Source organism: Natrix helvetica (genome assembly GCF_964273705.1).
Source record: "Natrix helvetica genome assembly, chromosome: 2".
Taxonomy (NCBI): Eukaryota; Metazoa; Chordata; class Lepidosauria; order Squamata; family Natricidae; genus Natrix; species Natrix helvetica.
Window position 1 is genome coordinate 139,947,398 of NC_138552.1, and position 27,565 is coordinate 139,974,962.

The following is a 27,565-nucleotide window of genomic DNA, read 5'->3' on the forward strand; positions in this document are numbered from 1 at the left end:
TCACGTATACTCCTTAATAATAATAAAAAAGTGAACGATAGCAGGGGCAGACTTAATTATTCAGTTCTAGTTCCTGCTAATGTGTCAGGAGCCATGTTCAAGTCCCATGCAGCTGTTCGTAATTGTTCCTGAAAGTGACCTCGTTGGGTGATCCAAGAGCATGACATTCTGGAATATACATGTTTGAATTATCCACAGAAGGAAAGGTGGGCTCTCCTCTGTAAATTGGCCCAATTGTGACTTGCCTCCTCCTCCTCCAGGCCATTTCTCCTGATCAACAGCTATGAAGAATTGGGATTCTGCCCAATTTCTTTATTCCCTTTTCCTTTGGTTATCAGGCCCGATTATAATTTTTTAAATGATTATTATTGTTTCTTTCATATCCAGAATTTTTAAAATGTTAGGTACAATAAACAAATTAGAATAATTTTGCAGGTAGGACGACTCAATAATATGGTTCCACTTGATAAACCCCACCCTATCAAACCAACATGATAAAAGGTACCGTATTTTTCTGAGTATAAGACACACCTCCCCTCCGGCCCCCAAAAGAGGGTGAAAATCTGGGTGTGTCTTATACACTGAATAGTTTTTTGGGCCTCCCGAAGCCCCGCCCTCTTTGCAAAAGTGGCCGTGCATAGCCTTTAGGCGGCTTCCAGAGTGCTTCTGGGGGCTAGGGAGGGCAAAAATGAGCGAAAAACGGGCTCCCAGGAGCACTCTATAATCCTCCTAAAAGCTATGCATACCCTTTTTGCAGAATGTTTGGCAACCGTACAGAACTAGTTTGCCTCTTTCTTATGGGACTTTGTTTCTTAAATTTACTGCCTACTCTACACCTTTGGGATTCCCTGGCAGCTTCCCCATTGAAGTTGCAACCAAGGCTGATCTTGCTTAGTTTCCAAGTCCAGATGACCCTATCCAGAGCTGCCATCTGCCAAGATATTTTTAATGATGAAAGCTGTACGCTTTATATCCTAAACCATCTGCCTTTGAATCAATTCAAACATGTAGTTCTAATTCTGCTTCATTTCTTAATGGTTGCTTGAAATGTGTTCTGAAAGCTTGCTTCTATTTTAGAAAACCAAAGGCAGAAGACTTGCCTTTTAAAGCTGAATGTTATTTCTTATGTACTGTAGTAGACAGACTCCTTATTCAGTGCTTCAATCTGAAAACTAACAACCGAAACATTCCTCAGGAGTAAAGCAGTAGAGCTGAGTTCTAAATAAATCATTTAGGACTACAGATAATGCATTTCTCTGTTTTTAATGGCATCAAATTCAACTGAAATTTAGGTCTATCCAGAGGTACTCCCTTATAATTAAAGTGGAATTATTACATGTAGAATTATTCCTACATGCAGAGTCAGATGTCCCTAGGATATAAACTTGTCAAAATAGTAAAACCAGAATCACATCTTAAGCTCTGACTCTTTAATATGTGTGTGTGTGTGTGTGTGTGTGTGTGTGTGTGTTATATACATATGAAAGCGGTTGTGACATGATGCTGCTTTAGTCATTTGCTCCTCTGATATCCTAAAACATAAATTGGAAGGCCAATTTTCAAAAGAAACAGCCACTATGCTTAAAAACTACCTGTGGTAGTTTTTCTGTACAAATTAAATGTATATATTAAGTTATGTCAATATCATACTGCAGCACTGATAGAATAAAATATATCAAACTATAACATATAAAAAGTAAGCAAGAATGAAGTCAAATTGTGCTTTCAAAATTTGTTCAACTTCAAACTTACAGAAATGTTCAAGAACAGTAGGATTGTCTCTATTACTTTCTGCCAGGCTATTTAAAACAAACGAACAAACAAACGAACAAAAATATAGAAAACAACTTTGGGGTAGCTTTAGTTCAGCATACATTGCATGCCCTTTCAAAGCAGCATTTTAGATGTCATATAAAACACAGGAATTATTGCTATTCCTAAGTGGAGGTGATTCCGCTAAAATCACTCAACTAAGTCGGATTTCTACATTAAAAGAATCACAACTGGAGACCTATTGTATGGATATTGTTTTCTATATTTCCAAGACCTTTCCTGCAACTGTTCTTTCTTTTAGGTAGAGAATACTAAGAAGAGAAACTTCGGAAAGGCTCAATATTATTTTTAAGTCTTTGCACAACAACAGCATTTTTTAAGTTAGCTTCTTCTAGTGTGAGAGATTCATCCAGCAACTCTCGAAAAGGAAGTGAAGTAGTCAGTGTGAAAGGTCTTCTTCCTTGATGTCTCTGGTAGTCCATTATGAAGTCTCTGATGTGGCTTATTCTAAAATGGGAAGGAACAAAAATTAATGTCTGATATTTTAAATCACAGTTTTAAAGAATAAATTTCATGGAGTCATGGCAATTAGAAGAAACTGATTTTGAGGAAATCAGAACCCTTACAAACGCCACATAGGTATATTCTAAGTTCTCCTATAGAACTTATTTTTATCATTACACATTTTAAGCTGCTCATTAGAAAACCAGTTCTTCCCAAATTAACAACTTCCATGTTATGTTATGTATGAAAACATTATGCTGATATAAGTATATATTTGTTCAAGTTTTTCTGACTGTTTGCGATACAATGAAAGGAGGTGTTCTATCCTCAATCAGAACAGTTATAAACATTATTACACTGCATATGCAAAGGAATTGTTAATCCTCCATCCCAAATTAATTTTCCCTAGAAGATCGCTAATATTGCTCTTTCTGAATCTGAAGCACATGGCCAGCCATTGATAAGAAGAACAGTTTTTCTGTAGATACTAAAGGGGGTAGGATAGCTTTCCCCAGCCTGTTGTTCTGTATCAGTTGTTGTTCTATGCAGAAGCTTTAGTGTCCTGTATATGGAGAGGACAACTGTTTTGGAAAAACCAAAGGACAGATTGTTCTTTAGCCAGAGAGTCAGTTTACTCACTGTTTTTCCAATCATGGCAATTTTGAAGTACATGGACTTCAACTTCCAGAATTCTACAGCCAGCATATCAATTGATGATAATTTTAGGAATTGAAGTCAAGAGGTGTCAAAACTGCTGTGATTGGGAAGCAACTAATATCTTAAAGAGAAAAAATCAGTCTGGAGTGATGAAACTCCCCTCAACATGCCATGTATTTCTATATATCACACAATCCATAGAGAAACACAGTTTAAAAAATATATATTTTGCAACACTGGATCAAATTCAATCAGACTCAAGTATGAAAAAGCAGAGGCACAACTTTATTAGCAAATCAAAACAGTTTTTTTACCTTACAGTAATTTGGATTGCAGCTGTGGCTTATTCAACAAATTAGGGCTAAGCAAACGAAGCCTAGCATAAAAACCTTGCCAAGGCAATCATTCTGACATAAGATTTCCCGAACGTTCTAATGCCTTGATTCAGTGTGAAGCCATGCAAAGCGGCTCATTTATGTCACAATGACTGCACCACTTGGCTTAACAGTGTTTTCTTTTTTGAATTTTTGAAAAATTTACACTATTATTTTCACATATACTTTCCAATATTTGTCTAGGTTTTATCCATGGCTAATACTGAAAAGCTAATATATTTCATGGCCCAGTATTCAAAACAATTTAATGTTTTAAAAGCCCTTTGGCTGAAATCTAATACTTTCTTGGAAGTATGCCCCAATGATTGCAATAGAATTTCATTTCTAAGTAAACATTCTTGGGAATAGCTTGGTGGGCTGTAATTTTTTTCTTGAAAGGAACTAAATATCCCGTAAACTGCACAGTACATTGTACAAAATGAATTCTGTTAATGTGATCTATTCTTACCGATGAGAAATATTGAAGTTTTGTACTATCCTTGCTCCATCTGCTAACCAAATCTGGATTCTAGTGATAGGTTCTGAATTATTTAGCACTACTGTCGGTTTTCTCTTTTCAGTTTCTTCACCTTTTTTTTTTACTTTGGAAATTATTCTAGGTGTAGCACTGAAAAATAAAGTTTTCATCATATGAAATTATAATGCCACTTCATTCTAATTTCTTATGTATGAGTTATGTAGCTAAATACAGTGTTTCCCTGAAAGTAAGACCCAGTCTAATTTTGGGGGGAGGCTCCGAAATAAGAACTAGGGATTATTTTCGGTTGGTATCCTTTTTCTTTTTTAGCTGCTCCATGTGCCCCACACCAGCTTATCTCAAGGCCCCCGCAGCCAGGCCAGCCATGTCCCAACACCTGCCTCGCCTTGTGGCTGCAGCACTGATATGTTGCTTGGCCTTCTGCTCTCTGCTGTGTCGGCAAGCAAGCAGAAGTGGGCCGGCAGCCATGTGGGCTCTCGCTGCACATGGTTGCAGGTGCTGCCGTAGCAAGACAATTGTTGGGGCATGGATGACCTGGCTGTGGGGGCCCCAAGGTAAGCCAGTGTGCACATGGGGCAACTCAACCCCCCTCACCAAGTGTCGGTAGCACCAGGCACTTAAGTAGGACTTATTTGGGGATAGGGCTTATATTGGGCACACATGCACATCAATGTCTTTTAATGGCTCCATAAGCCCTTGCTGGGCAACTGAATGGAGCTGAGCGTTTACCGGCCAGATACCTTTCCTGTTGCCAATGTGGAACTATATTCTGCACTTATATTCTCTTTGTGCCCAGAGAAATATCTGCCTCTACCTATGATCGAATTCCAGTCTCCTGATTATGAGGCTAGAGCTCCACCTCTAGGCCACTGCACCACTCATGCTAGGGTGCACATACTAGGGTTTATTTTATATTATAGCCCTTATTGTATATATATCTCCAAAACCCAACAACAACAGCAGAGATTTCCACAATGACTCAGTATGAACAGAATTCAACATTTCCTGAAACATAATGGCCAGGACATCAAATTATGTCAGTTTTCTCCAACCTATCTTCCAGATTGGTTGACATTCTAAAACTTCCCAAGCCAGCCTTGGATTAGGGAAAGGTAAGTAAGAAAATGAATATAAAGGAAGACATCATGTACAGTTATGCTGTACAATTTGAAGGGTATTTATCCAGAGGTAACTTAATGAGAGGGAGAACTGGACTATTGTTATGATTTTTGTTGGTCTTCCAGCATCTCTTTCATTTACAAATATTAAACTGGTTATTTGGTACTCTGATAGGATATTCAGTAGAAAGGCAACAATATTTTCAGCTCCACGTTTGAAGCAAATGTTTTGTATAGGTAGTCCTTGATTTACAACTATCCATTTAGTGATTGTTCAAACTTCCAATGACACTGAAAAGTTATTTACGACTTGCACTTATGACATCTTAGCGTCCCCATGGTCACGTGATCAAAACCCAGGTTCTTGGCAACCAGGATGCATTTACAATGATTTTAGCATCTGAGGGTCATGTGAACCCCCCCATTTGTGGCCTTCTCAGATAGTTTCCACAAGCAAAATCAATGGGAGAAGCTGGATTTGCTTAATGGCCCTGATTCTTTTAATACCTGCAATTATTCATTTAACAGCCATGGCAAAAGTTGGAAAAACAAGTTGACAAGAAAAATTCTGGTGAGGGGTCCTTGGTGCCCTCTGAGCTTTTTTTCTTGAAGGCGTTTCATTGCCCTAACTAGGTAATATCATCAGTGCTGGTGAGGAGTGCTGTTTGCTGTTAGTTTAATATTCTAGTGGTTTGCCTGTCAACTGTTGGTGGGGACGGTCTTAGAGATTCTTTGATTGGGCTGTTTACTGATGGCTCTTTGGCAGTGTTTGATTGGGGTGTTGCTTACTTCAGAAGGTTGGCCTGAAGTTAACCTTGGAGTTAATCTATGGCAGGGGTGTCCAAACTTAGGAACTTTAAGACTTGTGGACTTCAACTCCCAGAATTCCCCAGCCAGCATAGCTGGCTGGGGAATTCTAGGAGTTGAAGTCCACAAGTCTTAAAGTTCCCAAGTTTGGACACCCCTGATCTATGGTGATCTGGGTACTGATTACTGGTGAAGAGGTGCTGGAGTCTTTTTGTTCTCTTTTGGGCTGGTCAGTTGTCTCTTTTGCATACTCTATAGATGATGTTAATGTCTATGTATCTATTCTGGTCCCTGTTGGGATTGTAAAGTGAGAACTACCTACAGAAGTCGTCTTCAAAATCCAAAAAAATGCAGGCACCATCTTATTCACATTACACATTCTTTGGGATTTACTAAAAAGTAAATATAGGCAGGATACAGGATTGAAGCATAAGAAGAATGGAAGAAAACCAGTGGTGGGTTCCTGCCGGATCGCACCGGATCACGCGCTCCCTTTCGGCGCTGAACCTGGAAGTACGTTCTTGCCCCGCCCCTGGCGACGGGACGACGCTTGCCTGCGCTCCACCAGCTCGGCTGGGACCGGAGATGTTTCCTCAGCGGAGCGGAGCGCCTGAAAGGGACGCAGGCTCAGCCTGCCACCGCTCCACTGAAGACATTGCTGAGCAGAGAAACGTCTCCGGTCCCAGCCGAGCTGGTGGAGCGCAGGCAAGCGTCGTCCTGTCGCCAGGGGCGGGGCAAGAACGTACTTCCGGGTTCAGCGCCGAAAGGGAGCGCGCGATCCGGTGCGATCCGGCAGGAACCCACCACTGAAGAAAACCATCACCTCCATTTATTTCATAAGTCAGTTTCAATTACTACCGTAAAAGCATGAAGCTGCTCACCTTCCCAATCGATACCCTGCTCCAGAGAAAGGATGAAATATTGCCTTTGGCAACGTATATAATTCATCCTTCTTATCATCCACCTTCACATCCACCTCTTCTTTGTCACAGATCCTCTGTAACTCGAGAGGCAGCTCCCTAAGAGAAATATTTGAAACGTGAGAGACGATTGTTTTGATTACTTAAAACCAATACAGGTGGTCTGCAACTTAGACACAGTTCGAAGTTACAATGGTACTGAAAAAAGTGACTTATGACTGACTTTCACACTTGCAACCACTGCAGCATCCTCGTGGGTCATGTGATCAAAATTCAGATGCTTGGCAACTGGCACGTATTTATGACAGTTGCAGTGTCCCAGGGTCATGTGATCAACTTTTGCAACCTTCTGATGAGCAATATCAACGGGGAAGCCAGAATCACTTAACAACTGGGTTATTAATTTAACAACTGCAGTGACTCACTTAACAGTTGTGAAAAGAAATGGAGCAAAATTCACTTAACAACTGTTTTGCTTAATGGTGGAAATTTCAGGCTCAATTGCAATGATAGGTCAAGGACTACCTGTATATCATAGTCCAAGATTTTGTTTTCAGCTTTTTCTCCCCATTTTTTTCCATATATTGTATAATAATGAAGCATCTCCATGTAAAAGACCAGTTTTAAATTTAAATGTCAGCATATCATACTTTGTCCATTGAAACATCCCACCTATTCAGCAAATATATTGCAAATAAACATGGAATGCCATTTTACTAGTTTGTCTTTCATATATCTCAAAGAGGGATACCATTTAAAAAAGCAGTTTGGATTGATGCACGTTTTGAGTAGACAACACATCCAAAATTTTGCCCAAACTGGGCAGTCACTACAGAGTGTAATGTGCAAACCCCGTTAATACAAATCTTACTTGCCCCTTTTTAATGGAATTGAAGAAGCGCTGGTTTGCAACATCTGTGTAACTTCGGAGTTCACCATCATTTATTGTAAACCCATTTTTCCATAATGTAATAATTGTATCGGCCTATAAAATGAAAGCACAAATTATCATTATATCAAGAGCTAAGCCACACCATTTATGCAAGAATAAATGTATAAACATATGAGCAGTACAACCTCACAAAGATCAATCCAAAATGCCTGTAGAAACCAACATCTTTCACTATGCCTTTTTATGCTTGTAAATTTTCCTTCTTTCTAATTACGTCCTTTACTTCACTCACTGCCTTCTGTTTATTTATTTATTAAATTTATAGGCTGCCCCTCTCACCAATAAGGTGACTCTGGGCTGCTAGCCTATCAACTTCATCCAACTGTGACTTAGGGCCTCTGCTTCCCCTTGATACATTCACCCTTTCTTCAAGTATTTATTTTTTCATGTACCAATGTTTTTGTATTTAATGCACTTTCATTCCTCACTTATTTGTTCTTGAGTCATTCTCCTGTTTTACCACCGAGGCTTCAGAAAATCTAGTTAAGGCTGGATCAGAACAGAGCCAGCAATCTTTCTGCAGCTGTTGTTAATTCAAACAGTGGTTAAGTGAGAATTACCTTTCTCTTAAAATTTATCTACTCTTTCTCATTCTACTGTACTACAAAAATTAACCTTGGGTTGTTGTTTTTTTTGCTTTTTATGCCTACCTTGTAATTGTCCTTTCAAACGCAACTACATCAATACATTTATTTCGAAAGTTACAGTGCTGACTGCATCACACGGTCTAGCAGCCACAGTAAATCATTTAGGGTTCTCAGTCAAGTATATGTCATTATGTATAAAACACATTCACACCATTACAACATTCACACACCCTCATACGCACATGCCCATCACCATCACGGAAAATCACGTTTTTGTCTTACCTTCTGCTGTCTTGAGCTGTTCACTAAATTTTCTATTTATTCTCACACATGCTTCACTTCCATCATATACCACTCTTACTGCCTTCACCAATCATCCTTTCACTGCATAAACACAGAAGACATTCCATAATTCAAGCCTATAGTATTCATTCCATCACATACTTTCCTAACTCAACAGACACACAGTAGCTTTCTTTTCCACATTCATATGCAATGATGCTTAATGACATCAAGAACATTAATCTCATCCGCACACTCTCTGGCTTCACTGTACTTCCCAAATGTTGCTCACTGAACAATAAAGAAAAGATGATAATCACAATCCTGGTAAATACCTTTTCAAATGAATATTTAGTTTTTTCATTACTTTTTGCTACTTTCCTCTTTAGTAGAACAATAAGAGAATTCCTCATTGTTATCCATAGATGCACTTCTTCACAAATATACTGAACACCAGCTACTTAATCATAATCTGACCTAAGTCAGAATCCAAATAGCACAAAAGTCCAAGCTCATATGTTTTAGCCTGTTACCTGGCATACTCTGCTGTGCATATCTCAGTTTAACTTTTGCCTCCTTAATCTTCTTTTTCCTACTTCTTTCCTTTTTGACTGTTAGTTGATTTCAGGGGGAAATGCTACTGCTTAAATAAAAACTGCTATACTTTTTAAATAGCTACCATGTCTTGCAACCCCGCATCTCTTTACTTTAGACTTACCTTAGCCTGCTCTGAGCATATGGCCCCAACTTTCTGAGCTTCTTCAAAAAGGTTATCAACACAATCATTAGAATTATTCTGCTTTGCACCATTCTGAATTTGGCCATCAGTTTTGGGTTGGTAAATCCTGCAAAGTAAGATGGAAAACTCACATAAAATGTATTGTTTGAATTAAACATAACCTAAACGTTTGCTTTTCACAGAACTGTTAAAACATTTCAGAATGTGTACTATATCTTTAATAGTTCTTAGTTTAAAAAGACCATTACAGTTCAATCCAACCCAACCCAACCATGAAGGAGTAATTTCTCAATGCCAAATACAGTTCTAGTAATCATAAGGGCATCATGCTGGAAAAGGCTAATTTAGCAAAAGCTGAAGTGTCACAGTGGTTAGAGTGCAGTATTGCAGGGTTAGGGTTTCAGTTGACTGCTAGCTGCAGTTCGGCAGTTCAAATCTCACCAGCCCAACATTGACTCAGCCTTCCATCCTTCCGAGGTGAGTAAAATGAGGACCCAGATTGTTGGGGGCAACATGCTGACTCTGTAAACCACTTAGAGAGGACTGTAAAGCACTATAAAGCAGTATATAAGTGCTATTGCTATCACGAAAGCACGTCATTCTCTTTCTCTCTGCCCAGCCCACCTCACAGGGCTGTTGTGAGGAAAACAGAAGGCAGGAGTATTAGATATATTCACTTCCCTGAAGTATATATAAAAAGGAGAAGATAAAAATCTCCTCTTCCTCCTCCAGTAAGACAAACAGTCTTTGCCAGGAAAGGAATGACAAAGGCTAGGCAGCATGGAACCCCGGAAGTCCCTTAGTAAAGTAATTTGTGGCCCATGCTGTGTGTAGTGCCTACCTGTTGAGCAACCGCTCTCTTTCTTCTCTGACATTTCAAGCACAGCTCTGGCTGCTGTTACCAGGTTAAAAAGAACAGTGAATGCTCTGCATTTTCTACTCCAATGACTGCAATGGATGCTGCTATACCAGTTGGACATTTCTACTGGAAGTGTCCTGCAAGATATCATGCTTATTTGTGGATTATAGACTGTGGCTGGAAGCCTTGCTCAGTTAACATGAGATCCTTGTCTCCATGTTACTTAATAGGACATAATAGTATAATTGCTGGAACTGCTTATTTACCGTAGTGATGTTTTTAAGGATGCTGAGAAGATCTGTCATTTCACATTAATTTTTAATTTTTCTCCAAGACACTACATATGGCAGACTCTTGTCTCCTGATATATGATGTAGGGTGTCTGATAATCATTCAAGCTGTCAGCCTATCTACCACAGCTTTCTTAACAGCTTATTATCTCACTATAGCACCATATAATGAAGCAATTATCTTGATTGAAAAAGATCAAAGTTGTACTCGTGCCATATATATATATATATATAAAATCTTTTCATTTATTAAAACAGCATGACAGAATGAAGCAAGAGAAAAAGCAAATAATCCTTTTAAGTTCGCTTGCTAGCATATGTTTAATCATACGAAATACCAAGAAAATATTTCCTTCGCCTAGAAAATATAGTTACAGTTCTCAAGGGGATGGAAACACAATCTGTCTTTTCTTATATGCAGAGTTGTTAATGTTTTTTTCAAATGAAACCTTCTCTACCCAAATCTTCAGCCAAGTGCAGCTCAATTCTTTAATGGCAGCTATAACTCAATAATTTATGGTGAAGGAGAAGAGCTAATAATTACTCCAATACAAATTATATCACTTGCCTAAGTCTGCAGCTGTGGCAACCTGTTCATTCAGGACTGTAGAAAGCATTGAAAAGGAAATCTACTGCTCTGAAAAAGCATTGAAAAGTCAGCTGAACAATAAATAAAAGAAACAGAAATCCTAACTAATAAGTAATAACTACAGAAAGCTTTCTCATTCTGCTCCAATACAGTCTATTAGAAGTCAATTTACACAGTCCTCAGCATTATGAGATTGTGAGCATTGAAGCCCCAGAAATGCATAGGATGCTAAATTGGGAAATGATGGACAAATTATTTTTTAGCACACAAAAGCCTAACAAATAACAACAACGCCATAATCTAAATATTAAAAGTGATGTTAGAGCATAATGAGAAATTATACTTTTGGTTGGAATCATTATGCCATCAATGCAGTTATCACGTTTACTAATCCTCAGACATTTCAATTCTTAACTATTTCAAAATCTTACCTCTTTCCAGATTTAGTTACTTAATCCTTGCTAAATTATAAAAGTAAGTGCACAACTGGTCTTGGACTTGTGACCGTTGCAGTTTCCCTTTGATCATGTGATTAACATTTGCAAGCTTCACAACTGGCTACTGACAAGTATAATTAATAAAGCTGGCAATAAAATCGTGAATTGTGGTTACATGACTCTCTTAATGACATAGTGACTCATTTAACAACCAAATGGGAAGTGATGGTCCATTGCAGTCACACAATGCCTCTCTTAGTGACAAGACTTACCGATCCCAAATGTGGTTGTTAAGTGGATATTACCGTATCTATAGAAAACTTGATTGCTTCTGATACAGTGAGACACAAATACTGTTTCCCCGATAATAAGATCTCTGCGGATAATAAGCCCAATCGTGTTTTTGAGTGCATCCTCCCCCCAAAAAATATTGCAATACAGCAGCAGCCATGAGGTGACCACGATCGTCACCTCCACACCTCAAAAATAATAAGATCTCCCCGAAAATAAGGCCAAGTGCTTATTTTGGGGGTCAAAAGAAAATAAGACCCTGTCTTGTTTTCGTGGAAACACAGTGCCTCTGTATGCTTTATCTGTTCTGTGCATATAAAACAAATACACAGAGAGTTCGACCCTCCTTTCTCTCCCATCTGTATTTTAAACATGCACTGACATTTCAGCAGTTTTTTCATGGATTCACACAGTGCAGAAATCTGCTGCTTGGAAGTACTCGTGATAAGATACTAGGAGTGAAAAGATAAAGACAGGGCATCAAGTTCACAGACTAAAGTATCTTGAATTTGAAATGTCTTAAATTTGAAATGAATAGTTCCACTCCTCAGAAATCTTCTGAGCTTCAAATAACTCCATTTAGAACTGATATGGCATTCTAAGCCCAAAACAGGATCTTTTCAAGCTCAGAATACTTCTGGAGTAATTCAGGAAGACTGCCACCAAGGTTGAAACAACCCTATTTAGAACTTGAAACAGCCATTTTAGAATCAAAGGCTTTTCACACCTCTATCATAAATTCTTTGGAGTATAACTATTTGATTTAGACTATACAGTAAAAGAAAGGCTTCCGTCTGTATTCACAAGTTTACAATAATCTTTGCATCTGGGCAACTCCTTTTGATTTCTGTCTTCTGTGTTTATTTAGAACACTCATCCCATCATGTGGTATGCTAAATTGCAATTCTGGATGAAATATCTTCTTCCAACGAGCACTGCTATTGATTTTGGGTATCTTGATTTCCTTATTAGGCTAAAGAGTAATTCTTCCATCAAAGCATCTTCCTCCTCCAAAACTGAAAGCGGTTAACACTGGAAGGCTCTCCAAAACAGCCAACTTAGTGGCAACTAAAAGATTCAGAAGACTTAAGCATCTGCTTAAACTTTTATTCCAGTCTAATACTAATACTAGCTCCATACTTTACACAGAAAACTAGCTGAAACATATGCTTCAGTTCATATTAGGTTTATTAATAAGCCTAAGGATCAAAGTAGTAAAATCTACCTACCATTCTGGATTCAAGATTTCAATCTTGTCCAGTTCTTGCATTTTCTTCCACCTAATGTTAAAACAAAGTATTACCATCATGAAAGGGAACAACTTTTTAAATTCACAGACATAAACCAGTTAGTTACATGCCTAAGTATTCCAAGACAGGAGATGGGCAAGTTTTTCCCCAATTCCAAAGTGCAGGTAGTCCTCGACTTACAACAGTTTGTTTACTGGCCATTTGAAGTTGCAATAGCACTGAAAAAAAAGTGAATTATGACAATTTTTCATACTTATAACTGTTGTAATGGTTGTACAATCATGGACCTGTGATCAAAACTCAAACGCTTGGCAACTGACTCATATTTATGACGGTTGCAGTGTCCCAGCATCATGGGACCACCTTTTGTGACCTTCCTACAAGCAAAGTCAATGGGGAGGCCATATTCACTTAACAACCATGTAACTAACTTAACAACTGCAGTGATTCACTTAACAATTGTGGCAAGAAAGGTTGTAGAATGGGGCAAAATTCACTTAATTTCTCAAATGTTTCACTTAGCAACAGAAATGTTGGTGTCAATTGTGGTCGTAAGTCAAGGACTACCTGTATTTGTTATGGAGTTAAAGGGCAGCCAAATAGGTCCCTGATGGTTGCTAACTATACCAGAATGCCTTTCCCTAGTTTAAATTGTCAACAAAAGTCAAATTGCCCAAACAGTGCCAGGAGGCATCCTTGCACTTCAAAGTGTACCTTCAATGCAGTTAAAATTCCAGTTCATAAAAATATATTAAAGGAAGGGATTAAAATAGAATACTAAAGGAAACTAGCATGGTGGTAGATGAGATTCATGCAACTTATTATCCCAAATAATAATACTGTTCTGTTTGTATTTCACAAAGATCAGCTTCCTTTCCTTTCTTTTTTAAAGATTGAAATATCTTACATTTGCACATATAATTTTTTCTTTCTTTTTCTAATAAACAAGAAACAATGATTTCTTTTTTCCCTCATTCTATGCTGCCTTTACTTATGCAAGTGTAACTATATCCATGGTTAATTTTGTTTCAAAGATTCCAGACATGCCGTGATCATAAGACAGACCAATTTCTCTTATTAGTACATCAGTAGTTCATTCTAAAAATATACATACTGTATATATACATGCTGGCTTACAAAAAGTACATATATAAGCTATTGCAGTAAAATAGTTCTTTATACAGTGCATATACAGTAGTCCTCATTTGGCAACATAATTGGGACTGGAAACTTGGTTCTTAAGTGATTACTAAGCAAAACCACAATTGTGTTTATGATTGAACTTCACTTTTCTTTTGCCTTACAGACCTGTGAAGATCATAAATGTGGCGACTGATCACATGGTGACTTTTTCATTACTGTCATAACTGCAAAGTTGCTAAATGAGGACTGCTTATACTTAAATTATGGAATTTGCTATTAAAACGTACAATGAAGGTAATAAACTCTGATGGCTTCACGTACCACAAAGCTGTGATTGACTGCCAGTCATGATAAGTTAAATGTGCTGTGAAAAAGTATTTGCCCTCTTAGATTTGCTGATCTCTTTACATATATTACCAAATATTTTTTGCCCTGTCCTATTGATAGGAATCTGAGTAAATAAATAACATCAAAGTTGTGCAACTGTATCTTTTGTTTCATAAACAAATGTTGTATACTAGGTAATGTGCTAGCATGAACAAGTAATTGCCTCCTTAGATTCAGTAAATGCTTGTAAAGTCCTTTAGCTGAAATAACTGCAATCAAGCCTACTTTCTGTAATAGATGGTCTAATGCTCCCACCACCGTGGGAAATGGTGCCCTATTCCTTCCTTGCAGTTACTTCAACTCTGTAGCATTTGAGGTTTTGCAACCGTGAACTGCTTGATTCAGGTCTTGCTGCAAAATTTCTATAAATGGAGCCTGGAGTTTAACTTGGCCATTCGAAAACACCGAAGTTGTTTTTCTTCACTTGTTCTCTTCCATGTCCAGGATTATTGCCTGAATGATCAACTTTTTTGCTTGCTGACAGACAGCTAGATTGGTATTTTCCTGTAAAATTCTGATAGAAAGCCAAATTCAGGATTCCTTCAGTGATGGTGTGTCATTCATTTCCTGAGGCAGCAAGGAATCTCCCATATATATTATCTTCTTCACGTTTGATAAACGGGTCGGTATATGGTTCTTATTTTGGGACGTAAGTGTTTGCTTTCTAATTGAACAACATCTATGTAACCTCCCAAAGTTTCATTTTTTACTCCAGAAATCCAAATGCTTTTCAGCAGTAACCTGTATACTTACAAATCCCTATAGGAATCTACAAGCTGTTGTTGAATTCTTTGTGAATTCAAGGATTATTTTATGTTACTCTCTGAGTAATTTTGGCAGAACAGACAAAAATCTGAAAGGAGCAAATATTTCTTCACATAATTACTGTATTCTTGGCGCTATAAGACATACCGGACCATAAGTTGCATATTAGCTTTAGAGGAGGAAAACAAGAAAAAAAATCTGTCTCTGCCTCCCAGCATCCATCCAGTATTCATCTGGCTAGCGTCCTTGTAGCAAAACACCAAACAGCCTGGTCAGCTTCAGCACGTTTATCGCAGCCCCTGCACATGGCTCATCAGGGCTCTGTTCCGTTGTGCCCACCACCAGTCAACTGAGCTGAGCTGTTGCCGCTGCTGAGAAATGCTGGAGCCTTTGCTGCCAAGCAGCTGATTGGCAGTTGGATCGGCTTCCAGGAATAACACCAATCAGCTGTTTTAGGTGGCAGGAATCGCTGCTGCCAATTGCCACCACTGCTTAACACTGCCACTGTCATTCGGTGGTGATAGCAAGAGGTGGCGGCGATTCCCACTGCCTTAAACAGCTGATCAGCGGTATTCTGGGAGGCCGATCCAATCACCAATCAGCTGCTCAGCAGTGAAGGCTCCAATGTTCCCTGCCGGCGGCAAACGGCACTAATCTCCCTCCACCCACTGCAATATTCGCTCTATAAGATGCACAGACATTTCCACCCGTGTGTGTGTGTGTGTGTGTGTGTGTGTGTGTGTAGAATGTGTCTTATAGTGCGAAAAATACCGGAAAAAAATCACATATTGTGTAAATATATAAGCAAATAAATAAAAGTGAAGATTTTTTTTTAACAATTGGGGAGAAAAAATGTAAGTAATCCAATGCAATATAGCAAAAATGAAGTTTCAGTAATTCTAATGTATTTATTATAACATCTTTATCCTACCTTTCAATGGGCCTTTCCTATATTTACACGTGCATTACCAGCCCTATAGGCAGAACTGAAAGAGAATAACTGGTCTAAAGTCACATTACATAGAAACAAATTACACTGGCACCATAATTCCTAAAATTCCAAGCCAATATTATCTGTACATTGTTCAGGTTCTCATAACATGCAAAGCCATAATGAAGTTTCCTGGTTTTAAATCAGAATATGTGAATTAAGCCACCCTATTTTGTAAATAATGGTTTATAACTGAACATATTTTGTGAACCCATCCAACTATATGTATTCAATAAATCATTGTTAAATCATAGCTAAGAACTCAGGTGCAACCCAATGATGTGGCTCATGTCATACTAAGTCATGATTTGTTTATTCAGTAAATATGGTGAGCCAAACTGTTTAAGTTATCTGTTATAAATTAGCCAAAGCCCCAAAACCAATCACATTAGCTAAAATCTATGCATGGAACTACTTGTAAGATATTTGATTTATACTCTGCCCTTCTAATCTGGTTAGGATCAGTGTTATCAGAAGCTGCTGAGAAGCCCAGGAACATCACCAGATCCCCATGAAGTTTTCTAGTACAGGACAACATGACCATCAAAGAAATGTCAGTACTGTATCTCGACTAAAGTCCAGGAAACCCATTGCTTCTAAAAAAGCACTGCATGCAGGGGTTAAACGAATTCTGACAGATTTGCAATAGAAATATCTAAAGCCCTATTTTTGTAATAAGATTATTGGATTTTTCTGGGCATCAAAAAAGGCAGAAGGCACTACTACGCTGAAGAAAAGGGATGAACTGCACCCAGTTAACAAGGAATAAATGTACAATGGTTTTTTGGTACAAAAAAAATTAGGTTCACATAGTATAAATACTGTAGAGGGAGATAAAGAGCAGGAGGTTGATGATATTTTAATCTATTTATAACACAGCACAAACTAAGCATTCCTTCTATATCTCAACAATCCAAATATACTGATAGTAACGATTAGCAAAAATGAAGAGACTTATGCTGTAATGTAAGCTATTGTTTTTTTAATCTTATCTGAATCTTAAAGCTGCAGTCCCAGCTTTAAAACAATTAAACATTTGTCAAGGATCTTCCTTGCCTGTGTGTCAGTGTTATCCTTTCCCATCTTATTTTCCTAATCCCTCACTGCCCATGTCTAGCCCAACACACAACTTAACCATGGTTTACTGAAGAAATCCAACTCCTTGGGTTTGCAGATCCACCTAATCATAAATTATTCTGGCCAGCCACATTTTCCTGCAGCATGATGTGGAATTCACATCGAAACCAATGAAGGTATTTCTCAATATGGATTTTCTTTTTCCTCAGACCTACTTTTGCCTTACTTCGGAAGTCAGAAAGGACTTGGGCGCTTTGATCTAAAAATACCATACCGTACGAGCTCTTCAGACGTTGCTTCGAAATGGATGGTAAACTGAATCAAGACATGGCAAAGGAACGAGAGGCGAGGAGATTGAGACGCGTGTCCTTACTGGGCTGCACTAATTTTCATTTACGCGTATGTCGTCCAATAAACCACAATTGGCTCCCTGCCAAAGCCATACATACATTGTGGTTTAGCACGGTCTGGACCTCAGCCAAACTGTATTTTGCAGAATCAGCACCCTTTTAAATAACTTGTGTCGACCACGAAAAACCACAGCGTTTTGGGCGGCGCTAGTAAAAACGTCAGCGCCACTTGGGCGCCTACTCGTAGAAACCGCTTGTTTGGGCTCAGCGCCCAAACGCCCGACTTCCCTTCCCCAACCATCTCCGAAATCAAAAACCGCTGCTTGTCCTGCCTCCCCGCGAAAGCATCCACTCCCGTCCTTCTCCCGGGTGAGGGGGTGCGGGAAGAAAGCTCTTCCCACCTTCACGCAACTTGATCAAACCGGCGAACTCCCGCGGCCGATGAAGGTTCCGAGTCACTCTTCTCCCTTGATGAGAGGCCACTCTCCGCTCCCGGCGCTAACTTTCGCGCTCCTGGGCTTTCTTTGCATAACGGCTGGAGTCCCTGTCGATTCCGCTCCAAGCTGCGGAGCACCCAGGCTGCTTTTCCAGGGCCGGTCCGTAGCTCCTTCCGACAGTATTCACCTACTTCCCCTTCCCAAAGGGGAGAAGCCGGCGGCCGCTGCGTTATTTGGAACCGATTGCGTAAAGCCCCGGCGACTAGCGCGTCGGGCAGGGGCAGCATCGGGCTCTTTTTCCGCCCATAGAGGGGAGGACCTTGCTGGCTGTTATTGAACGGGAGGGAGGAGCCGATTGGAAGATGTTGCCGGCTTCTGGACGCGTTATCCCTACTGTATTTTGCCCTTGGAGGCAGCAGCAGCACCGCGAGTTGAATGCTCCGGCGGCGGAGTTTAGTCGCGCTTGCGGAGAGACGCGACAGCAGCAGCTCAGTTGTTGGAAATCGTGTCTGCTCTCCTAAATACAAATAGGCTGGGAGGAAGCCCCGCGGAGCACGTTGTCTTTGGAGAAAAGGTTTCAGGCCATACAAGGTGTCAGATAGTAAAAAAAATAAATTCATTTTAATGTGTGCCGATGTGTTCACTGAAAAAAGTGACAATAAATGTCATCTTAAAACGGTTCAAACGTGCAGAATCGCAACCGCTTACCCCAAGGGACTTGCAGAATGAAGATTAAAAACCACCGACTTTTTGTACAAATTGAGAAAAGCGCGTGTTTAGGGCGATAGCGTTGTTAAGGGGTTGGATGGGGCGACTTCACTATTTCAGGTTAGCCTTATTACATCTGCAAAAGGAGTGGCTCGCATTTCAAGCTAAGTCGTGGTTTCCTTTAACCATGGTTTCTTTAATAAATCAGTGGACCGGGTTCATGGATCACGCCGAGTCAAAATCAGACCACATTATGATTTAACCTGTGAATACTACGCTATCATTGGTAAACGACTGGCAGAGTAAAAGGACTAGTAAAGGATCCTATCTGAAATTCTTGATGAGGCAGACAGGCAATGCATAGGGCACAGCATAAACTTAATACAGTACACAGCTTGACATCACATGGCTAGTTCCTCTATTTCTAATAGGCTTGCTTAAATTTAAGTTTTAGATCATTTCTTTTTAAAAGAAAGCTTACCCCTGAGGCCATTTCTCAAGATTATTATGAACAGTAGAAAAATGTGCTGAAATGGGCTGGCCTATTTTAGAAATGATACAAGCAAAACATATCTAATTCTGATTCATTTGCTTACAGGAATATCTGTCTGCCTCTTGGGTGTATCCAGTGAGTCCATCTGCTCAATGCTGTTTTGGAAACAATTGGACATACCATCAGTTTTTTAAGAAGGCATGACTGCTTGCAGTGCATGCTTTGGATTGTATATCATCAACTACATCTTACCTTTGTGCATGGCATTGTGTTTCTCATGTCAGGTTATCACAATAATCCATAGAAACAAGAGACCAAACAATTAATTTTAAATTGTTTGACTTAACATGTTAGAATGTCTGCCACTTATAGGATTAATGTGCCTTATGTTCCTGTAACAAAACAAGATTTATCCATTTAACTTAGGGATAAACAAATGTTGGCTGCCTGAGGACTGCCCCAATGTTTGTGACTGGGGGGGGGGGGACGGACAGGACGGACTATGGGCATTTGGGAAAGAATTTTCAAAAGTTTTAAAGGGTAAAATCAGTGCTGCAAAGCACCTTCACACTTTAATGCACTGATTTTATTCATTTAAAACCTCCCGGGTTTCCTAAAATGTGCCTAAAATTTTGACTCCCCTCATTTCAGGAGAATCAGAAAAGAATGATGGATTGCTTGCAACCTCTAAGGCACAAGTACTTGTGTTTGAGTCACTCCAAGTGTTTTGGATCATGATTTCTATGTCTTCCATTGGTCAGACTAGCAAGAGTTAATGAGAATTCAGGTTTCTGCACGGTAACAGATTCTTCACTTCCAATTTTTACATACAAAAATAATCTAAGCTTCTCGCACCATGGCTAAAGCCTCATGACCCTAACTTCAGAAAAGTCGTTGATGAAAAATGGGTTCAAGGAAGAACAGCAAGATGGAAATCACTAAGAAAAACACTGAAACTTGTCACTTTGTGAGAAAGCATTTGAAAGAAGGCAAGGGAGGTCAGGAGGAACGTTTATGAATAAGTGGAAAAAGTATGGAATATGAATATCAGATTTTACAGAATATTGGTCATCTATCACATGAAGTGCATCAAGACAGTGACCCCAGACATAAGCAAACTACAAGAGAGTAAATAACGAAGAACACATTCAATATTTTAGAATGGCAAAGTCATCGTCCAGATTAAAGCTCCACAGTAACACTTTGGCAGGACTCAAAATGAGCAGTTTATGCCAAGAAAACCTCTAATGTTACTTGGCTGCTAGAGAACTGAGACTAAATCCCCATAGATGATATATAATCACCAATTCCAGGAGGTGCTTGCATGCAATTCTTGCAGCTAAACATGATGCAATCACTTACTGAAACTAAGGGGCAATTGGTCTACTGCAAGCTAGATTATTTTGTTATGAAATAAATGAAAAATCACCAATCTTTGATGTTACTTGTTCATTCATACAGTTTTTATATCATTAGGATCGAACAATGCTTCGATAAGTGTCAAAATATATAAAAACTTTAAAATTCCAAAAGGAGGGGGGATACTTTTTCAAACAATTGCAGATCTTAAATTAATGCAGAACCATCCCATATTACCAAATATCTATTTAATAATAGTCGGTAAAAAACATATTGTTTATTTCTTCTCTAATGCAAATATTTGCAATGATGGGAAATTGCTTGTGTTAAGTATATCTTTGTCAACATGCAGTATTTGATCAATATATTGTATGGATCCATTTTACAAATTCATTAATCAGCACACAAGGCACCCTGTGCAGATGTAGAGAAAAAAAATCCATAATTCTGACTTCACTTTCATTTGGAACAGATTATACATCTGTATCCCTCTAGGGCAGCGGTTCTCAACCTTCCCAATGCTGTGACCCTTTAATACAGTTCCTCATGTTGTGGTGACCCCCAACCATAAAATTGATGTCTCGGTTCCTAAGATCATCAAAAATATGTGTTTTCTGATGGTCTTAGGCGACCTCTGTGAAAGGGCCGTTCGACCCCCAAAGGGGGTCCCAACCCACAGGTTGAGGACCGCTGCTCTAGGGGACTTGGGAAGCTGCAGCTCTCTAGAATGTTGCTTAATTACAACTCCTAGGCAATGGTGAAGAATATTGGCAGTTGCAGTTCGGTGATATCTTGTTTTAATGCACCCGTTTTCTAATCCCAAATGCAGTGTTTCATGAAATCAATATATCCATTAGCCACAGAGAAACATCTTGTTATAGCTGGTAACTTTGCTGTATTTCATAAGTCAGCTAGATCTTCCGTTGTTTCTTTTCACCCAGGACGAAGTTACATCATCCTTGATTAACTAGGTAAGGAAACGAGGATGTCCCTTGAGATATATGGAGGAGGTCTCAGGTTTTTCAGAATAATTAGTCTATTAAAATAGGTATTCAGCAATTTTGCAAGGGTTATGAAGGGATGTTTTAAAATTTTTACTATATAAGAAAGAGCAACAATTTCAATGTCTATTATAAACTGTGTTGTCTGGTTACAGTTAATTTGAGCAATAGTTATCATTATAGTAATAATAATGTTCATTAGTACTGCTCATATAATAACAGTATATCAATAAGCAGAAAGTTTGGTTCCTTAATCCTCATTTACAAAATCCTTTCCCAACATCTGTTTCAGTGCCCTATGCTGGTCAAATAGCAACTTTGCAGAATTACTACCACAAATGGTAGAATGAATATTTTCTAACAAAAACATTCTAACAAAGAAGTCAACTGCTAAAGATTTACTCTAGTTATAGAAAATAATGAAAATCTGACATAAGGAGAAGTAATTTTCCAAGTTGAAATTTAAAGATGTATCTGTTTTGAAACAAAATGCAAACTGGATGCCAGCAGGACAAATATTAACCAATGGTTAACAGTTTCAAAGCTGCGTAGAAAAAAATGATACCTCCCTTCTCCATATGTTCATAATGCTCTTTTAATCCTCTTCTAATCCCTCCAGGCATTTTTTTCAATACATGCTACTAGTTTTAGCAGAACATATTTCATATGAATTTCATGTGAATACAGTTCAAAAAACAAAGAGAATGACAGAGGAAGAGTAATGTAAACAAAGACTGAAATCATATATCTCTGCAAGAGAAAATTAATATTAAGTAGAAGGCTTCACTGATGTGCAGTGACTTGTCTGATCTTTACTGTCTTGCATCCACAGAGCTAAGTGATACTGCACTGATGGTGACGCCAATAACTGATTTTTACTCTCAAAAATGTTTATTCCTAGGTTGATACAGTACGGATGAAAAAGGGACATAAAGATGAAAAGGGGACAGAAAAGTGATGGTAATGTCAAGAAACCAACAAAACTTTCTATGGGTGAAGAAAGGTCTTCCCATTATTGGGGGCGGGGGGGGGATTGATCCAGGAAAGACTGGCTTAACAGGAAATTTTTTTCCCCTTTTTACAGTCTCCTGTCTTTCTTTCCCTATGTCCCTTTTGGGAAAAACTTCCATAATATAGATAGTCCTCGACTTACGACCACAATTGAGCCCAAAATTAATGTTGTTAAATGAGAAATTTCTTCAGTTTTGCCCCATTTCATGACTTTTCTTGCTACGTTTGCAGTTGTTAAGTTCGTAAAATGGTTGTGAAGTGAATCTGGCTTCCCCATTGATTTTGCTTGTCAGAAGGTCGTAAAAGGTGATCACATGACCCAGGGACATTCCAACTGTCGTAAACATGAACTAATTGTCAAGCATCTGAATGTAAATCACGTCACCATGGAGATACTGCGACAGTCATAAGTGTGAAAAATGGTCACAAGTCATTATTTTCAGTGCTGTTGTTAACTTTGAACAGTCACTAAATGAACTGTTGTAAGTCGAGGACCACCTGTATTAAGGAATATGGTAAAAGGGGCTATGGTGGGAGAAAGAAAATGAAAATATGCAGATATCTTCCCACAGGCTAGAAAGCGGGAGACAGTGAGTTGAAGTCCTGCCTTAGCCCACGAAAGTCACTCTCTCTCAGCCCAAGTCACCTCACAGGGTGGTGGTTGTGGGGAAAATAAGAGGAGAAAGGTGTTTTGGATATGTTTGCTGCCTCGTTTGTAAATAATAAAGGTAGAATACAGTAATAAAAAATAAAAATTCTGCCTAAGGACACACCCATCAGAAAAATAAGTCTCTATATATGCCTCTAATCTATGCTGCTTTGCTGTATTAATTTTAAATTTTGAAATTTAAAAATAAATAAGACTAGACCCATATTCTTCAGATTACAGATTTATTTGGATGTTACATTTCATTTGGTAATTCTGCAACCCTTAATAAGTTTCTGTGTAGTACCATTGTTTTCAGAGAAGCAAGTGAGATGGATGGTTCATATGTACATGAAGAACAATGAGGGACGGAATTGCCTCCAGAGGTCTTTTCAAGGATTAGCTGAAGGTATATTCAGCACACTAAATGAGGTAGTATCTATATGAGTTCTCAAACAACAAAGCCAAGGACTTTCTGCAAAGTGAAAGCATCAACTGAGTACTTCATTAAATCCTCTATTTTCTCTCATAAGATACTTTTCATTGACAGCATGCAATAACATACAGTATATGTTACATTGGTTGTACTTGCTTATTGTCGAAATCTTTCTGAATAGAAAAATAGAAATGTATTCCCTCGAAGATAACTTATGAACTTTTCATATTGCAATATTGCTGATGCAGTGCTGTATTACAAATTGCCTTGGGAAGACTGCAGTGGCCAGGGAAAGCATGCATAAATAATAGAGCCCACATAAAAAGGAAGGAGGCAAACAGCTTAGAATAAAATGATTTAGAAAAAAATAAAACTTCCAGCAAAAGAAAGAAGGAAATGCTGCTGCTCCTTTACAAAAGAGCTGGATTTGATCTTCCAATCTTTATAGTCTGGAATATTCACCTATTTGCAGTATTATTCTTGGAAGAAAAATTTCAACTGTAGAAACAGAATTGGCAATGTTTACCTCTTTTGGTTTGATTTAGAATAAATGTATTGGATGTGACTGATGTTCAAAAATATGTAGAGGTAATACCTGGACTTATCACAATTCACTTAGTGACCGTTCAAAGTTACAATGTCACTGAAGAAAGTGATTTATGACCATTTTTCACACTTACGGCTGTTGCAGCATCCCAATGGTCACGTGATTTACATTTGGGTGCTTGTCAACTGATTCACATTTATGAAGGTTGCAGTGTCCTGGGGTCATGTAATCACCTTTTGTGACCTTCTGACAAGCAAAGTCAACGGGGAAACCAGATTCAATTAACAACAGTGTTACTAATTTAACAACTGCAGCGATTCAGTTAACAAATGTGGCAAGAAAAGTTGTAAAATGGGACAAATTCACTTAACAAATGTTTCACTTAGGAACATAAATTTTGGGCTCAATTGTGGTTGTAACTCGAGGACTACCTGTATATATGTGTATATGTGTGTGATAGATAGATAGATAGATAGATAGATAGATAGATAGATGATAGATAGATAGATAGATAGATAGATAGATAGATAGATAGATAGATAGATAGATGATAGATAGATAGAAAATAGGAAGTACCAAAGTTCACTGTAGCTATAGAAAGATTTCTAGGATTCTTCAGGACCAACTCTGCAACTGCAACATGCCCTGCAGGAAACAGATTATCTGCATATACACACAGGACGATGTATACAGGTATCCTCAATTTGCAACCATTCATTTAGTGACCATTTGAAGATAAAATAGCACTGGATGATTTATGACTGTTTTTCACATTTACAACTGTTGTAGCATCCCCATGGTTACGTGATTGAAATTCAGCCCCTTGGCAACTGGAATGTATTTATGATGGTTGCAGTATTCTGAGTTCATTTTCACCTTTTGTGCCCTTCTGATAAGTCAAGTCAATGGAGAAGCCACATTCACTTAATTACTAACTTAATTGTTAGTAACTTAGCAATTTTAGTGATTTGTTGAACAACTGTAGCAAGAAAGGTCGTAAAATGGGGGGCAAACCTCATTATTGTTGGGGACAATATGCTGATTCTGTAAACTGCTTAGGGCTATAAAGCATTTTGAAGCAATATATCAGTCTAAGTGCTATTGCTATTAACTGTCTTGTTTAACAATGTACATTTTGGGCTCAATTGTGATCATAAACTGAGGGCTACCTGTATATGCATTGTTTTGGACAGCCTCTAAAAGTGGGAAATGAGTAGCACTACTGTTCACTAATTCTGCCTCTAGGTAAACAGGCAGTTCCAATTAATGGTAGAGATCAGACCCAATGTTCTTCAGCTGTATAATCCTGCAGAGATAAATGCTCTCCTCACTCTATTTTACTCAGATCTTAAGCCACTGAGTGAGGTTGTTGTCTAGCACAACTGATTATACTTAGTAACACATCATTGGCCTTACAGCAAATAATTGTTGACATTGAGGGGTCACCAGAGGTCTGATGACTATTAGGGTTGGGTTGGGTAGGAAAAGTTCAGTTATAATCCAAGCAAGATGGCGTGGTTTTGGTTTCAGAACATGAATAGACATGATATAGACATCAGAACACTCCGGACATGAATTCAAGATGAGCTCATAGTCCTTGGTGGAATTGGCTAGTAACATTGTGATCCTCCTAGATTCACAGCTCTTGTTCAATCAGCAGGTGGTAGCTGTGATTAGGAAGACTTTTGCATATCTCCATCAGGTCTGTCATTTACAACTGTTGCTTCAATGTGTTCTATGTGGGCTGTCATTGAAGGCAATTTAGAAACTACAGGTCCAAAATGTGGGCGACTTCAGATTTTCCAGTTGTCTTATGTATGCAATTCAAGGTGTTAGTTATCACCTCCATGATTCCGCACATGAATAAATGTAGGATTATATATTCTCAATAGTATTTGCCCGTCCAACCAGATCTGGTAAATTGGATGTCTTCAAGTCCCTTTGTTCAGGGAATGCCATATCCAAAGATCATGGAAGTGAAGTTTGTCAATTTCTGCCCCCCTTCTGTAGAACATTAATTCCTCCAGATAACTGGATGGCCCTTTCTTCCAGTTTAGGAAAGCTATTAAAATATAAATATTCCATCAGGTCTTCGGAGTGGAATGCTGTAATTTTGCAACGTTATACTGTAGTAGTGAAAGGTCTTTTGTTCTATTATATTCTTTTGTTTTTATTGTTTCTTGGTGTAATACAGATGGTGGGTCATTGATTTATTCTCTTTAATGTACTGTTTTCTACCCAATTTACAGAAGTTGGAATGTACTTCACTCAGTCATTAGAAGTATCGGAAAATAATAGCCCCATTCTCTCCCCTTTCTCAGTCTGCTCTCCAAATAAGTTCTTTGCACATAGTGTGATGACCCTATTCCTAATGAAAATGGGGAAAGAAAACCTTCTCATGAACACAGATATTCCTCATTCAAAGCCTGCTGTTGACAGCAATCAGCTAATCCTAAAGAAAAAGAACTAGGCCATTCACCAATCCTGTCAACGAACCCAATACTCTCATGACATATGCCTCAAACAACTTAGACCAGTTTCTCCTAGCAGGCTTACAAAATTACGGTTGCCTTATTTGGCTATAATATAGCCGCTATATTCACCCAAAGCATTAAGCAATGTATAGTTTTTGAATAAACCACAATCAGATGGATTAATGCAATGTGCTAAATCACAAAAACAAGCACAACATATCTTGGCTTAGTGTATTGTACGAACAAGCAGAAGTTTCACATAATTTTAAGATTCAAGAAACTTAGCTGAATACATATGCCTATTTTGTATAATGTATCCATTTAAGTTGGAAAACAAAATATATTCGACTGGGGTTTTCCAGGCAGAATTTTGTGAGTACATTTCGGGGAGCGCAACACATTACTTCAGGTTAATTAGCAAGAAGCACAAATATCGAGTTATAAACTTCACTACTCTACAGGTGACAATCCTTCCTATGGAAGAATCAGTGGAATGAAACGTGTTGAATTACTTACGGAGTAAAACATGCTTTTCTCAGAAGAAATCTTTTTTAATCAGATTCTGCACTTTCTCCATTCCGAGAAAAGCAAATACTGAATCACAGTTAGTTACCATTTCTGAAACCCAGTTTCGTTCAGTTCCCAAGAGGCTCCCTCGTAAGCACGCAAAATCCTCCCGCCTCCCTCACCTTCATTAACCCCGCCCCGTTTAAAACAACCATAGAGCACGCCCTTGCCCAGCGCCGCATGTATTGCATCACGCATAGAAAACATCAGAGCGTTCCCAATAGGCACTTCCGACCTAAAACTTA

At 38.6% G+C, this 27,565-nt stretch overlaps 1 protein-coding gene across 5 annotated transcripts; it reads right to left on the reverse strand.

Annotated features, from left to right (window-relative positions):
- Positions 1 to 1,717: 1,717 nt before the first annotated feature.
- On the reverse strand, positions 1,718 to 27,404 carry UBXN2A (UBX domain protein 2A). 5 transcript variants are annotated; one of them, XM_081942758.1, is made up of 7 exons: positions 27,270 to 27,404; positions 12,908 to 12,958; positions 9,192 to 9,318; positions 7,528 to 7,637; positions 6,614 to 6,751; positions 3,778 to 3,936; positions 1,718 to 2,280 (listed from the first exon to the last, which is right to left on the reverse strand). In XM_081942758.1, the coding sequence occupies exons 2-7, from the start codon at positions 12,946 to 12,948 to the stop codon at positions 2,085 to 2,087; spliced, it is 771 nt and encodes a 256-aa protein (XP_081798884.1). In that variant the 5' UTR covers positions 12,949 to 12,958; positions 27,270 to 27,404; the 3' UTR covers positions 1,718 to 2,084. The 5 variants fall into 5 exon arrangements, with proteins under 5 accessions (XP_081798884.1, XP_081798883.1, XP_081798881.1 ...); XM_081942757.1 differs by lacking the exon at positions 27,270 to 27,404 and adding an exon at positions 18,266 to 18,388; XM_081942755.1 differs by lacking the exon at positions 27,270 to 27,404 and adding an exon at positions 18,043 to 18,282.
- Positions 27,405 to 27,565: the final 161 nt, after the last annotated feature.